The sequence below is a fragment of the Mirounga angustirostris genome, unplaced genomic scaffold (assembly GCF_029215605.1).
Source record: "Mirounga angustirostris isolate CCGP_5_RB_7025 unplaced genomic scaffold, mMirAng1.0.hap1 SCAF_7, whole genome shotgun sequence".
Lineage (NCBI taxonomy): Eukaryota > Metazoa > Chordata > Mammalia > Carnivora > Phocidae > Mirounga > Mirounga angustirostris.
The window spans coordinates 140,953,009-140,966,714 of record NW_026991715.1 but is presented as its reverse complement, the minus strand read 5'-3'; the positions used below and the strand labels follow the sequence as shown (position 1 = coordinate 140,966,714).

General features: G+C 42.5%; 1 protein-coding gene across 1 annotated transcript in view; it reads right to left on the bottom strand.

The window, feature by feature from the left end:
* Window positions 1-13,706, bottom strand: part of RETREG1 (reticulophagy regulator 1) — a 128,010-nt gene that overhangs the window by 92,656 nt on the left and 21,648 nt on the right. Inside the window, exon 2 of the mRNA XM_045863241.3 lies at window positions 767-873. Within this exon, the coding sequence (XP_045719197.2) occupies window positions 767-873 (107 nt within the window). The remainder of the gene's footprint in view (window positions 1-766; window positions 874-13,706) is intronic.

Genomic DNA, 13,706 nt, shown 5'->3' with positions numbered 1-13,706 from the left:
CGGAGTTTTTGCTCATTCACAAAAACTAGCTGGTAGAAGAGGCCTCTCCGAGTGCAGAAAAGCTTGACTCAGATTTGTAACACAAATTACTCAGAAAACACCTTAAGCAAATTTCGAAAGTAATTCAACTTCTCACTTCTAAACAATGTTTAAAATTAGTTCATTTTTCATCAGTGTGAACTCATCTGTTAAAATTTATTTAACTATTACTTGTTTTTTGGGGTTTTGTTTTTAAGTACTCTCTATCCCCAACATGGGGCTTGAACTCATGACCCCAAGATCAAGAGTCAGACCTTTACTGACAGAGCCAGCCAGGCACCCCAACTATTACTTGTTTTTAAGCCCTGAATTGTTTTTTTCTTCACTGAGGCAGAGAAAGTTTTCATATAAATGAGGCCATCTTCCAGTGGTCCAAGTTTCATCATGTGGGATGTAATAAATATTTCACTGTTACCTTCACTGCAGCTTACTTACATTTCAAAATGATATTTAAGTAGTGCTTAGAGCCAAAGAGAAACCAGCACACAAACCTTTCGCTCAGGATCAGTAGCTATGACTAGGGACAACATCAGGTAAGTAATTAATAAGTATTAAATATTTACCAAACACATAAATATTCAATAAACAATAATACCAAAGTCAATGCCTACATAATTTGTTATTTTGTTCCCTTTTAAAACTACTTGGTTAATATGCTTACACAAAGATCAGACATTCAGGGTCTAGAAAATTACATACCATAAAAATGAATTCTCAGTTTTCTTACCTCTAGCTCTAGATAAAACCATATCCTTTATTATTTGCATAATAACACGCCCAAGTATCATGACAGAAATCAGGTGATACACTCTCCATGGAGTCAGTGCGAGGAACCTGTAACAGCAAAAACAGACAAATCATTATTTCAATTTGAGGATTTTTATCCTTTTTTTAAAAATTAGGTTTACTTTCACAGCCCCTGGGCGGCTCAGTCGGTTAAGCGTCTGCCTTCGGCTCAGGTCCTGATCCCAGAGTCCTGGGATCGGATAGAGTCCTGCACCCTACCCCCTTCGTGGTTAGGCTCCCTGCTCAGCGGGGAGTCTGCTTCTCCTCTGCCCCTCCCCCTAGTCCTACTCTCTCATTCCCTCTCACACACCCTCTCTCAAATGAAGAAAAAAGAAATGAGGTTTAGTTTCACCATAGAAACAACAATCCAAATTTCAGTTTTCAGAATCACTCCAATGAGACCACATCAAATTTATTTCATGGGCATCAAAGTCAGCAAAATAAAAGCGCTTGAGCCAGTACGCTTTTGTGTGGGGCTTTCTGCTGTAACCTCTAATCTGGGCAAGGATTTGCTATGTCGGGTGTGGTCCAAATGTCACTCTGCTAACAGATGGAGACTGGAACTGACCTGCAACCGAATCGTGAAGCTCTAGAAAGGCAGGGCTGCAGGGCTTTCCAACATGTGGAGGAGCTACTGCAGGTGCCCTTTACTCGCTGTTCTCTATGTGCTGCTTTTATGCCACATTTACTTATTTAACTATTACCCCCTCCCTCCAATCTCTCGAAAATAGCAATTAAGGAATCCAAGGTGCTAGCCTCTTCTCTTTAAGGTCACTATTCTTTGGTCTATCTGGCCCCTTCCTCTCCAGAGGGAAACAAAGAATTCTTTATCATGAACAGCACACGAACACTGCGGTACTTTAAAATTGGGCTGATAAAGAAATGGAATGGCTGATTAAGTCGCAAGCTCTGAGGCTTTGTATAGAGGGTGACCTGTTCTATATAGGTTAATTGGCCAAACTGCCGATTAATATTAATTTTGATGTAATCAAAATCACAGAAACACTAACTGAACATATATGTCATTTAGTACTAGTTGCAAGGCACTGTAAGCTTTATAGAGAAAAACACAAACTACAAAGAAAGAATCCCGTCTTCCAGGAACTTACTTCCTCATCAGAGAGGAACATAGGCCAAGCTAACAAAATCCAAGACAATGAGTCTTAGGTACTCTAATAAAACATGAGCAAAGAACCATGCCATCCAGCAGGGGCACTACTGGGTATTTACCCCAAAGATACAAATGTAGGGATCCGAAGGGGCATGTGCACCCCGATGTTTATAGCAGCAATGTCTGCGATAGCCAAACTGTGGAAAGAGCCAAGATGTCCATCGACAGATGAATGGATAAAGAAGATGTGGTACATATATACAATGGAATATTATGCAGCCATCAAAAGGAATGAGATCTTGTCATTTGCAACAACGTGGATGGAACTGGAGGGTATTATGCTGAGCGAAATAAGTCAATCAGAGAAGGACATGTATCATATGACCTCACTGATATGAGGAATTCTTAATCTCAGGAAACAAACTGAGGGTTGCTGGAGTGGTGGGGGTTGGTAGGGATGGGGTGCCTGGGTGATAGACATTGGGGAGGCTTTGTGCTATGGTGAGCGCTGTGAATTGTGTAAGACTGATGAATCACAGACCGGTACCTCTGAAACAAATAATACATTATATGTTAAAAAAAGAAGAAGAAGAAGAAGATAGCAGGAAGGGAAAAATGAAGGGGGGAATCGGAGGGGGAGACGAACCATGAGAGACTATGGACTCTGAGAAACAAAGTGAGGGTTCCAGAGGGGAGGGGGGTAGGGGGATGGGTTAGCCTGGTGATGGGTATTAAAGAGGGCATGAACTGAATGGAGCACTGGGTGTTATGCACGAACAATGAATCATGGAACACTACATCAAAAACTAATGATGTAATGTATGGTGATTAACATAACATAATAAAATTTTTTAAAAAGACAAAAAAAAAAAAAACCATGAGCAAAGAACAAAGAGAAGCAAAGGAGGGATGATTAACTCACTGAGGAAAGATTTTATAGACATGGCCCTTGAACTTGGCCTGGCAGGATGGATGTAATTCAAAGGAAAACAGAGGCTGTTCCACTTGGAGGATACAACGTATACAGAAGATCAGAGTCAGGGAAGGGGAGGGTGTGCTTGGGGCATGCCGAGTGTTCTGGGGTCCCCTGGCAGAAGGAGATGGATATAGGAGAGATTTGGGAGACTGGCAGAGAGAGAAGATATTGAGGGGGCAGCCTGGGGGCACACTGTGGCAGGCCCTGAATGATATGCTAGGGCATTTGGTCTCAATGTTACCGGCAATAAAGAGAAAGCCAAAGGTATAGGGTAGGAAAATGGAATGATGGGCGATTTAGGAAAACGCCTGAGTGCAACTGAGAGGATGAGGTGGGACAGTGAAAAAGCATGGAGTTCAGGATTTATTAGAAGGTTGTGCAATGTGTTTGGTGAGAAGTGGTCAATGTGAGATGCTGGTGAAGTTATGAGTAAAGTCCTCCAGCAGAAGGAGGGCAACCCAGGTTCCAGCTCTGGTTCTAATGTTAGCTGTGTGTGTGACCTGGGTCAGGAGAATGTGCAGGTAGAATAAGTCCGTGTTTCTTAAATACTGGTCTGCCACAGCCACAGGCTGCTGCCTGGAAAGCTTGTTAAAATACAAATTCCCAGACCTTAGGTTCCTCCCCCCAGATCCTCTGAAACAGGTGGTCTAGTTACTAGTATTTACATTCAATAAATACTTCTTTGGAAGGTGTCTACATTGGGCCAGCCACTGTACTACCAAAAGGAAATAAATAGTCAACAAGAAGCACAGAGGGAAGGAGCAGACATACCAGAGAATCCATAATGCCAACTATGCTTTTTAGTAACACTAGTTTGTCCTTCTACTCCAGGACTGCTGCTGGCTCTATTCTTTGAGCTCATATATGTTTGTATTAACCAAGGCTGTTTTTTGGTATTTGTTTTCTTCTTGCTCACCTCCTCCTATCAGTTTATGATCACTGCTTGCTGTTGTGTGTGTGCCAGGCTCGCTCCATTTTCCCCACCTGACCCTGACATGGCAGTTTTCAAAATTTTTGATAGTGACCCACGGTAAGAAATTCATGTACATCTAAATACATACATATGAAACCAAAGTCTCAAAAATAATATTTATCCTTTTTTTTTTTCAGAGAGAGAGAGCAGGGGCAGAGGGAGAGGGAGAATCTCAAGAAGACTCTGTGTTCAGCATGGAGCCCGATACAGGGCTCGATCTCACTATCCCGAGATCATGACCTGAGCTGAAATCAAGAGTTGAATGCTAACAAACTGAGCCATCCCCAAGCACCCCAATTTATCCCTTTTTTAAAGATATTTTAAGTAATCTTTATACCCAACGAGGGGCTTGAACTCAAAACCCTGCAATCAAGAGTTGTATACTCTACTGACTGAGATAGCAGGTGCCCCCATTGTAATGCCTTCTGATATTTTCCATTTAATTCTATTATATTTTTAAATGTTGACTATAATTCTAAGGTGATTCAAGGCTCATAAATGAGTTGTAACTCACAGTTCCATTCACTGCATCAGAGAAAATCTACAGATATTAAATTAGTATGGTTTGTTAGAATAACCTGCTTTGCAGAGTCAGGCAAAGCCTTAGGAAAGTTCTCTCAAGTTTAAAAGTGTCCACTTAGCCAGGAGACCAGTTAAATGTCTTTAAAAAAATAAAGACATGCAAAACCAACCCAAGCAGTGAAGGTCATTAGTTATTTTCTTAATGGAAGTTGCGATCTTCCAGGAATAGAAAAATCAGGTAATGACAGGACTTTAACCCTCAGCCATGGCTCCTGGAAGACTTCACTTAGAGGGCACTGACTGCCATAGCAACTCCAGTTAGGGCTCCAGGGCAAGGGTCCAGGGGGCATTTTGGCTAAGGGTCTCACTGGTCATTGAGAATCCTCGATCATAAAGGCTGGACTATTTAATAAATGATGCTGTGATCATTTGTAATCCATCTGGAAGAAAGGAAAATTGTATGTCTATTGCCAAACACATTAAAGTGAATGAAAAAGGAATAATACTATTTTGCAACCAGGTCAGCACATTTCCCCCAAAGGGCCAGATAAGAACATATTTTCAGCTTCGTGGGTCATATGGTCTGCCACAACTGTTAACTCTGTCACTGTGAAAACAGCATAGATACTATATAAAAGAATGTGTATGGTTGTGTTCCAATAAACTTTATTTACCAACACACACACACACACACACACACACAAATCCTTGGTCAGGTGCAAAGGCAATCCCAACAACCACTTAGGAAGGGAATGCTGAAATTATATGGGATTCCATGATTGCCGCCTTGGTAGGTTAGCATCCTCGACCCTAAGACTTAAGTACAGAAAAGTTTGCAAAGCAAATCCCTAATACTAATCATTCATACTTAGAAAAACCTATACATATTTGGTATTTTAATTATTTACACTGTTTAAGATGATTCACTCATGGTTCCAATTTAAAGTATGTGGCTGTACAGAATTGTGATTTGAAAATAAAACCTTAGGAACACTTAAGTTTAATTTCTTCATTTTCTAGGAATTGCCTAATATTCGGAGGAGCTTGGGTTGTTACAGTTTTTTCTTGAAAACTTCTACTTTAGTAAATTTCAAGCAGGTCAAGAGAGACCAAAGTATAATAAAGAAGTTGCAACAATTTTGCATCCACGGCCCCATTCTACCTGACATCCCCATTGCCCAAGGTTACTTGAAGCAAATTGCAGATATCATATAATTATTGTAATATTGTAATATTTATTGACAATTAAAATGTACAAATATTGCCACATATCTTCCCCAAAAGGACTTTTTAGCCTAACAATAAAAACACTATCTCCCCTTAAAAAATTGTTTTAATTCCTTAATGCCATCAGGTATCCCACCAGCACGCACATTTACCCAATCACCTTTTGTACACACATGTGCCGTCCACACACAGACTGAAACAAGATGTGAAGAAGTCATACATTGAAATTGATTGAGTTTTGAGTTTCTTTTAATTTATACGTCTCCTGCTCTCTCTCTGTCCCTCTTGCTTGAAGTTCTTTGTGGAGGAAACAGACTCATTTGTCCAGTAAAATCTTCCAGAGTCTGAGACTTTTTCATGGAATCCTGCGCTTTAGTTTATTTTCCTCCATGCCTTGAGCAGACTACAAAAACTGGTAGTTAGATCTAGAGACTTGACCGGATTTAGGTTCAAAATTCCAACTACATGAGAGGTGGTGGTGTGCATTTCTGTCAGGAGGCACATACTGTCTGGGCGTCTGGTGTCTCTATTTCTGTGATATCAGCAGCCGCTGATGAGGACTACCTGACTATCTGTTCCTTAGGAGATTCACAAGAGTGAGCGCCCTTCATTCTTGCTTCAGGTATGAGCTGGATCAGATCTATACAGAGGGGAGATCTTTAAAGATCTATAAAGAGAAACTTCCCCTGTCGATGTTTGGTACCCTGAGAGATGGATGTCACAAGAGAGACAGGATTATTTTTTTTTAATTAACATATAAGGTATTATTTATTTCAGGGGTACAGGTCTGTGATTCATCAGTCTTACACAGTTCACAGTGCTCACCATAGCACATACCCTCCCCGGCTGGAGTCCAGCTCCAGCCGGGGTGGGTCTCTCGAGGGAAAGGACGGCGTCAGCGAATGAGGAGACACAGACACAGGATCAGGTTGTAAGCATCTCCTCCTGACAGCCTTGGAGGGACTTTATTTATATGTTAGGATTTTTCTGTTTTTCCATACTTTCGTAACATGTGATTATGTTTTTTCACAATTGATTGAGATAATCTTAGATCATTTTTTTGATTACAGACATAGTCTTTTATTTTTCCTTTGTAATGATTAACATGACCTTTATTGATTTCCGCTTATTGACTTTTGCTAAAACTAAAAAACAATACGCAAAGAGAAAGGTGCTAGACAGAGCGTGACCGTCTTGCTATTTTATTTTGTTCTATAGCGCAGAAAATATAGTGAACTGTGGAACAGCCTGAGCTGTTCCTTTCTTAGAATCTTGCTGCTTCTGAGGTGCCTGGGGGGCCTCATGGAATTAGTTTCATTATGATTGCTTAGATAGGCATAACTAAGATGAGTAGTAACTTTATCATGAAACCCCGGAAATATTCCCACAATTATAAAGATTGCCATAAACAAAATGAAAGAGAATAGCAGGAGCCAGCTGTGGAGTCTCCTGTTTTCAGGATCGTCCCCCATACTTGGACTTTGTCAAACAGCATGAGTAGCTTGGCTCACGCCACTCCCCAGTGTCCATCACCCAGCCACCCCATCCCTCCCACCCACCTCCACTCCAGCAACCCTGTTTGTTTCCTGAGATTAAGAGTCTCTTATGGTTTGTCTCCCTCTCTGATTTCATCTTGTTTCATTTTTCCCTCCCTTCCCCTATGGTCCTCTATCTTGTTTCTCAAATTCCTCATATCAGTGAGATCATATGATACTTGTCTTTCTCTGATTGACTTATTTCGCTTAGCATAATACCCTCTAGTTCCATCCACATCGTTACAAATGGCAAGATTTCATTTTTTTGATGGCTGCATAATAACCCATTGTGTGTGTGTGTGTGTGTGTGTGTACCACATCTTCTTTATCCATTCATCTGTTGATGGACATCTAGGCTCTTTCCATAGTTTGGCTATTGTGGACATTGCTGCTATAAACACTGGGGTGCACGTACCCCTTTGGATCACTACATTTTTATCTTTGGGGTAAATACCCAGTAGCACAATTGCTGGGTTGTAGGGTAGCTCTATTTTCAACTTTTTGAGGAACCTCCATACTGTTTTCCAGAGTGGCTGCACCAGCTTGCATTCCCACCAACAGTGTAGGAGGGTTCCCCTTTCTCCACATCCCGGCCAACATCTGTCATTTCCTGACTTGTTAATTTTAGCCATTCTGACTGGTGTGAGGTGGTATCTCACTGAAGTTTTGATTTGGATTTCCCTGATGCTGACCGATGTTGAGCACTTTTTCATGTGTCTGTTGGCCATTTGGATGTCTTCTTTGCAGAAATGTCTGTTCATGTCTTCTGCCCATTTCTTGATTGGATTATTTGTTGTTTGGGTGTTGAGTTTGATAAGTTCTTTATAGATTTTGGATACTAGCCCTTTATCTGATATATCATTTGCAAATATCTTCTCTCATTCTGTTGGTTGTCTTTTGGTTTTGTTGACTGTTTCCTTTGCTGTGCAAAAGCTTTTTATCTTGATGAAGTCCCAATAGTTCCTTTTTGCCCTTGCTTCCCTTGCCTTTGGTAATGTTTCTAGGAAGAAGTTGCTGCTGCTGAGGTTGAAGAGGTTGCTGCCTGTGTTCTCAAGGATTGTGATGGATTCCTGTCTCACATTTAGGTCTTTCATCCATTTTGAGTCTATTTCTGTGTGTGGTGTAAGGAGATGGTCCAGTTTCATTCTTCTGCATGTGGCTGTCCAATTTTCCCAACACCATTTGTTGAAGAGACTGTCTTTTTTCCATTGGACATTCTTTCCTGCTTTGGCGAAGATTAGTTGACCATAGAGTTGAGGGTCCATTTGTGGGCTCTCTATTCTGTTCCATTGATCTATGTGTCTGTTTTTATGGAGAGACAGGATTAATACTTGATTCTTTCTCTTTATTTACCAGCTGTCAAGATAATGAGGCAATTCCTTAGTATCCTCTAAAGGTAACTAAGCTGGTTTTCTTCATTCCTTTCTTTAGTGTTATGAACATATTTGATGTACTTCAGTGAACAGCAATGTAATTCCTACTGATCCTCGAGTGTCCCATCTTGGCTGGTGGGAGCTTATTTCTGCAGGATCCTGAGTTCTTCGGTACAATCTTGTCTTTTTTTTTTTTTAAGATTATATTTATTTATTTGAGGGAGAGAGAGCACGAGCAGGGGGAGGGGCAGAGGGAGAGGGAGAAGCTGACTCCACACTGAGCAGGGAGCCCAACATGGGGCTCGATCCCAGGACCCTGGGATCATGACCTGAGCCAAAGGCAGATACTTAACCCACTGAGCCACCCAGGCGCCCCAGTTCATTTCTTTTCATTACTGAATAATATTCTGTTGTATGATGGACCACTGTTTCTTCATTCACCTACTGAAGGACATCTTGTTTGCTTCCTATTTTTAGCAATTGTGAATAAAATTGCTATTGTGTGCAGGATTTTGTGTGGTCACAAGTTTTCAATTCTTTGGGAACAGCCTCTTTTTTTTTTTTTTAAACAGGCCCATCTGCATGCCAGCTTATTTTGGATTTATAGACAGTTAAAACCTCCACAGATTCTATTTTTTAGATGCAACTTTTGACTCTAAGTATGTCCTATTAAATATGTTCTCTGGGCGCCTGGGTGGCTCAGATGGTTAAGCGTCTGCCTTCGGCTCAGGTCATGATCCCAGGGTCCTGGAATCGAGTCCCACATCGGGCTCCCTGCTCCTTGGGAGCCTGCTTCTCCCTCTGACCCTCTCCCCTCTCATGCTGTTTCTCTCTCGCTCTCTAAAAAATAAATAAAATCTTTAAAAAAAAAGAAAAAAAAATATGTTCTTATTTGACACAGCCCATCATTCAAACCTACAGACCTGAATGGTGTCATCAATCCCATTTGTTCTCTTGCCCAGCTTCACAGCACCCACCCATTTGCTATCTGCTGGTCATTGGTCCTCATCCACACTATTGATCAAAGTTATCAATCAGTGCTGGTGTCCTGTCACTCCCCGTTAGCGACTGCTCCCAGAGTGACCTAGATTTATTAATCAGCACTTTATGAATACGATAGACCAGTCTGCCACTATATTTTTGTCCATATTACTCCATCTTATTCACAAAGACATAATAATAGATTTTCTTAAACACATTGCTGAAACCTAATGCATTCCTAAAGTCTAAGTGTAAGTGTCAGTCTGCTTGACTATGCTGAGAATTACTTTGAGGTATGAAACAGTTCTCAGTTGCAGGATTAAACACCATTAGAACCTGCCAAAGAGTATCACGGGGCACAGCCTGATCCGAGCCCCAGAGTGATCTTGCTGGTCTGCCCATTCACAGAATTCACATGCGGTCATCACATCTCCCATGGTGGAATTTTAAGGCTAAGATGGCCATACACAGGTGATCAGAGGATTCCTGAATGCTGTTCGACAATAATTGAGAGATAGGTGGTGTTCAAAATGCAGGATGTCCAAGAAATCATGAGAAGCAGAGTGACAAAGTACAGATTGTGAAGAGGGAGGTCTGGGGCGCCTGGGTGGCTCAATTGTTAAGTGTCTGCCTTTGGCTCAGGTCACGATCCCAGGGTCCTGGGATGGAGCCCCGCATCGGGCTCCCTGCTCAGCGGGAAGCCTGCTTCTCCCTCTCCCACTCCCCCTGCTTGTGTTCCTGCTCTCGCTATCTCTCTGTCAAATAAATAAATAAAATCTTTAAAAAAAAAAAAAGAAGAAGAGGGAGGTCTGGGGATATACATCACCCTCATTCAGGGAGTACATAATTCTCCGGGTCCACTGCAAGGTGAAAATGCTGGGGGTGGAGAAGTCAATATCCCCTTCCCACCAGTCCATAACCCCAACCTGTATGGCAAATGGGTCCCCAAGATATTTCAACCTCCACTCCAGGGCATATTTGGGACCTGGATCCAGGGTGGGTGAAATGCCCATGACCAGTCACCCCTGAACGCACGGTGGCATTGACAGCTGGGGCAAGGGCAGCAACCACAGAGGCTGCAGGGCACATGCCTGATGAGGACCCTCCACACCCTTGTGCTCAGGCCTCCCCATGAGGGGCAGATGGCCCTCGTGGAACACAAGCCTCCCCCTACTGATACAACCTGCCCACTGCCCTGGGCAGAGGACCCTGGGCAGTCCTGCAGAGCAGCTGGGTGGGGAGGGGGGGCTGGGCAGGACGGGTGACGAGTGGCAGCAGGGAATGGTAAGAGCCCCTCAGCGTGAGCTGAAGCTCCACACACCACCAACGCCTGTTCCACTGTCCCCATCGGACTTCACCTACAAAACATACAAAGACAAAAGAACTCAGAATCACAGGGCACCTGGGTGGCTCAGTCGTTAAGCGTCTGCCTTCGGCTCAGGTCATGATCCCAGGGTCCTGGGATCAAGCCCCGCACCGGGCTCCCTGCTCAGTGGGAAGCCTGCTTCTCCCTCTCCCACTCCCCCCGCTTATGTTCCCTCTCTCGCTGTGTCTCTCTCTGTCAAATAAATAAAATCTTTAAAAAAAAGAAGAAGAGGGGCGCCTGGGTGACTCAGTTGGTTAAGCGACTGCCTTCGGCTCAGGTCATGATCCTGGAGTCCCTGGATCGAGTCCCGCATCGGGCTCCCTGCTTGGCAGGGAGTCTGCTTCTCCCTCTGACCCTCCTCCCTCTCATGCTCTCTGTCTCTCATTCTCTCTCTCGCAAATAAATAAAAATCTTAAAAAAAAAAAAGAAGAATACAGAATTGCAAGGCAGCATCTGCAGAGCATTAATCCCCAAGTGTGGGGCCTTCTGAACCTTATCTTGGAGGGGGGTCCCCAAAGCTGACCAATAAAGGCTTTTTTTCTCCTTAAAATAATTTTTGATTCAATAAAAAAGGCCACCAACCCTTGCCTTTATCCAAATTAGCCTAGGAACCTGTGAGGACATCCGTGGATCCCAAAATGGAGAAAGCACCACTAATCCCTAAGTCTCTGGCTATCCGAAACATCTTTCTATAGATGGATGGGCTTTCCTATACCTAATTCACAGGAAAAAACAAAAACAAAAAAACTTTTTTTTTTTTTTTAAAGATTTTATTTATTTGACAGAGAGAGACACAGCGAGAGAGGGAACACCAGCAGGGGGAGGGGGAGAGGGAGAAGCAGGCTCCCCGCAGAGCAGGGAGCCCGATGTGGGACTTGATCCCAGGACCCTGGGATCATGACCTGAGCCGAAGGCAGTCGCTTAACCGACTGAGCCACCCAGGCGCCCAAAAAACTACATCTTTTTAAAATTAAAATATCAGTCTGATACAGGTACTTCTTTTAGCTGACATCAGATATAATTTCTATCTGATAAAGGATATTCCGGATTTTGGAAACCAAGGCAAGCAAACATTATATATGATAACTACAATATACATAGACATATCATGATGGGTAAACATTGCAAATGACAATTCCATACTATATGCGTGTGTGTATATGTATGTATGTATATATATATATATATATATATATATATTACAAACATATAAAATTGTATTTATATAATAATAACCCCATTTGTTGCTGTTTTTTTTTTTTAAAGATTTTATTTATTCATTTGACAGAAAGAGAGCACAAGCAAGGGGGACGGCAGGCAGGGGGAGAGGGAGAAGCAGGGAGCCCGATGCAGGGCTCAATCCCAGGACCCCGGGATCATGACCTGAGCCGAAGGTAGATGCTTAACCGACTAAGTCACCCAGGCACCCCATATCCCATTTGTTTTTATAAAAACATACTATATGGTTTAGCTGCTATGGAAAGGTAAAATTCCAAATCAGTACGTGCCCTTTTCCTTTAGCAAACTGTATCCAATTTCTATACCTCAATGTGATGACTGCTTTAAAAAATCCCATACTGCCCAGGTGACTCATGTTTAGCTTGTGATTATTAGGGCCCATGGATGACTGCTAGCCATGCTTGCATAGCATCATTTCTGATTCACTTCGAGGTTGCCTACATTTTTTTCCCTTGCTGTTTTCTTGCTAAGTGCTTTTTTTCTGTTTTCTAATTTTTTCTACACTTTCTGCCTTTTATTCTCTGATTCGGCAACACTATTCTAAATTTTCATCTGGTTTCCAAATAACCTACTGCCATAGCCCATTTGGCATTGGGATGGTTTACTAGTTCTACTCGTAGGACTGGTCTCTACTCTGCTATCTGGGTCAGCTATGAAATATGACTCAATCCCTATGTTCAGAGATCAAGGAGAGTGTAAGGACAATAGCTAGAGATCCAGAGAAAGCCTAAAAGATTGTTAAGGGTCTAATGGCTATATATATTAAAAAAAAAAAAAAAAAAAAAAAGAAGAGGTGTGGTATCTCTAAATCATGTCCACGATTTTAAATAGAAAATTTCCTATCAAATGATGGGCTCTGGCCACTGTCCAGTTAGTCCACACTCACTGCTCATCGCCATGATGAAAGTCCTGCACTCCACGACTCTCAGGTAACCCATCATTTTAGCTTTCTGTTCACGGATCATTCAGGAACACCACTTTTCCTTGTCCCTTTACGGATCTGCAAGCAACCCGCATGCATGCAGGACCCCGGAGGTGCCCGCTCAGCCTCGGCAGTGGAGAAAGTCCCAGCACGGTGGCCAGACTGGCGGGAGGGCAGGACAGGCCCTGGGTTCTGTGGACAACATGATGGAAAAGGATGCAAAGGTATCAGAGCTACCTTCTGTGGACTCTACTCCGTGACTAACTACAAATCTCTAAAAAAGAAAAAAAAATTGTTTTACTAGTTGTGTATCCATTTGACAAGGAAAAGCTAACTAAATTTTCCATTTCTTCATGATGAGTGTTCAAGGCCAAATTAAATGTCTCAATGGGCTAAATTTGTCATAAAGCAAATAAAAAGATAACTTACAAAACAAACAAAAAACTTCTCTGGTTATGGGGGCACTGGGGTGGCGCAGTTGGTTAAGTGTCCAACTCTTGGTTTCGGCTCCGGTCTGATCTTGGGGTCATGAGACTGAGCCCCGCCTCAGGCTCCGTGCTCAGGGGGGAGTCTGCTGGAGATTCTCTCTCCCTTGCCCTGTGCCCCCTCCTCTCTAAAATAAATAAATAAATCTTTAAAAAAAAAACCTTCTCTTG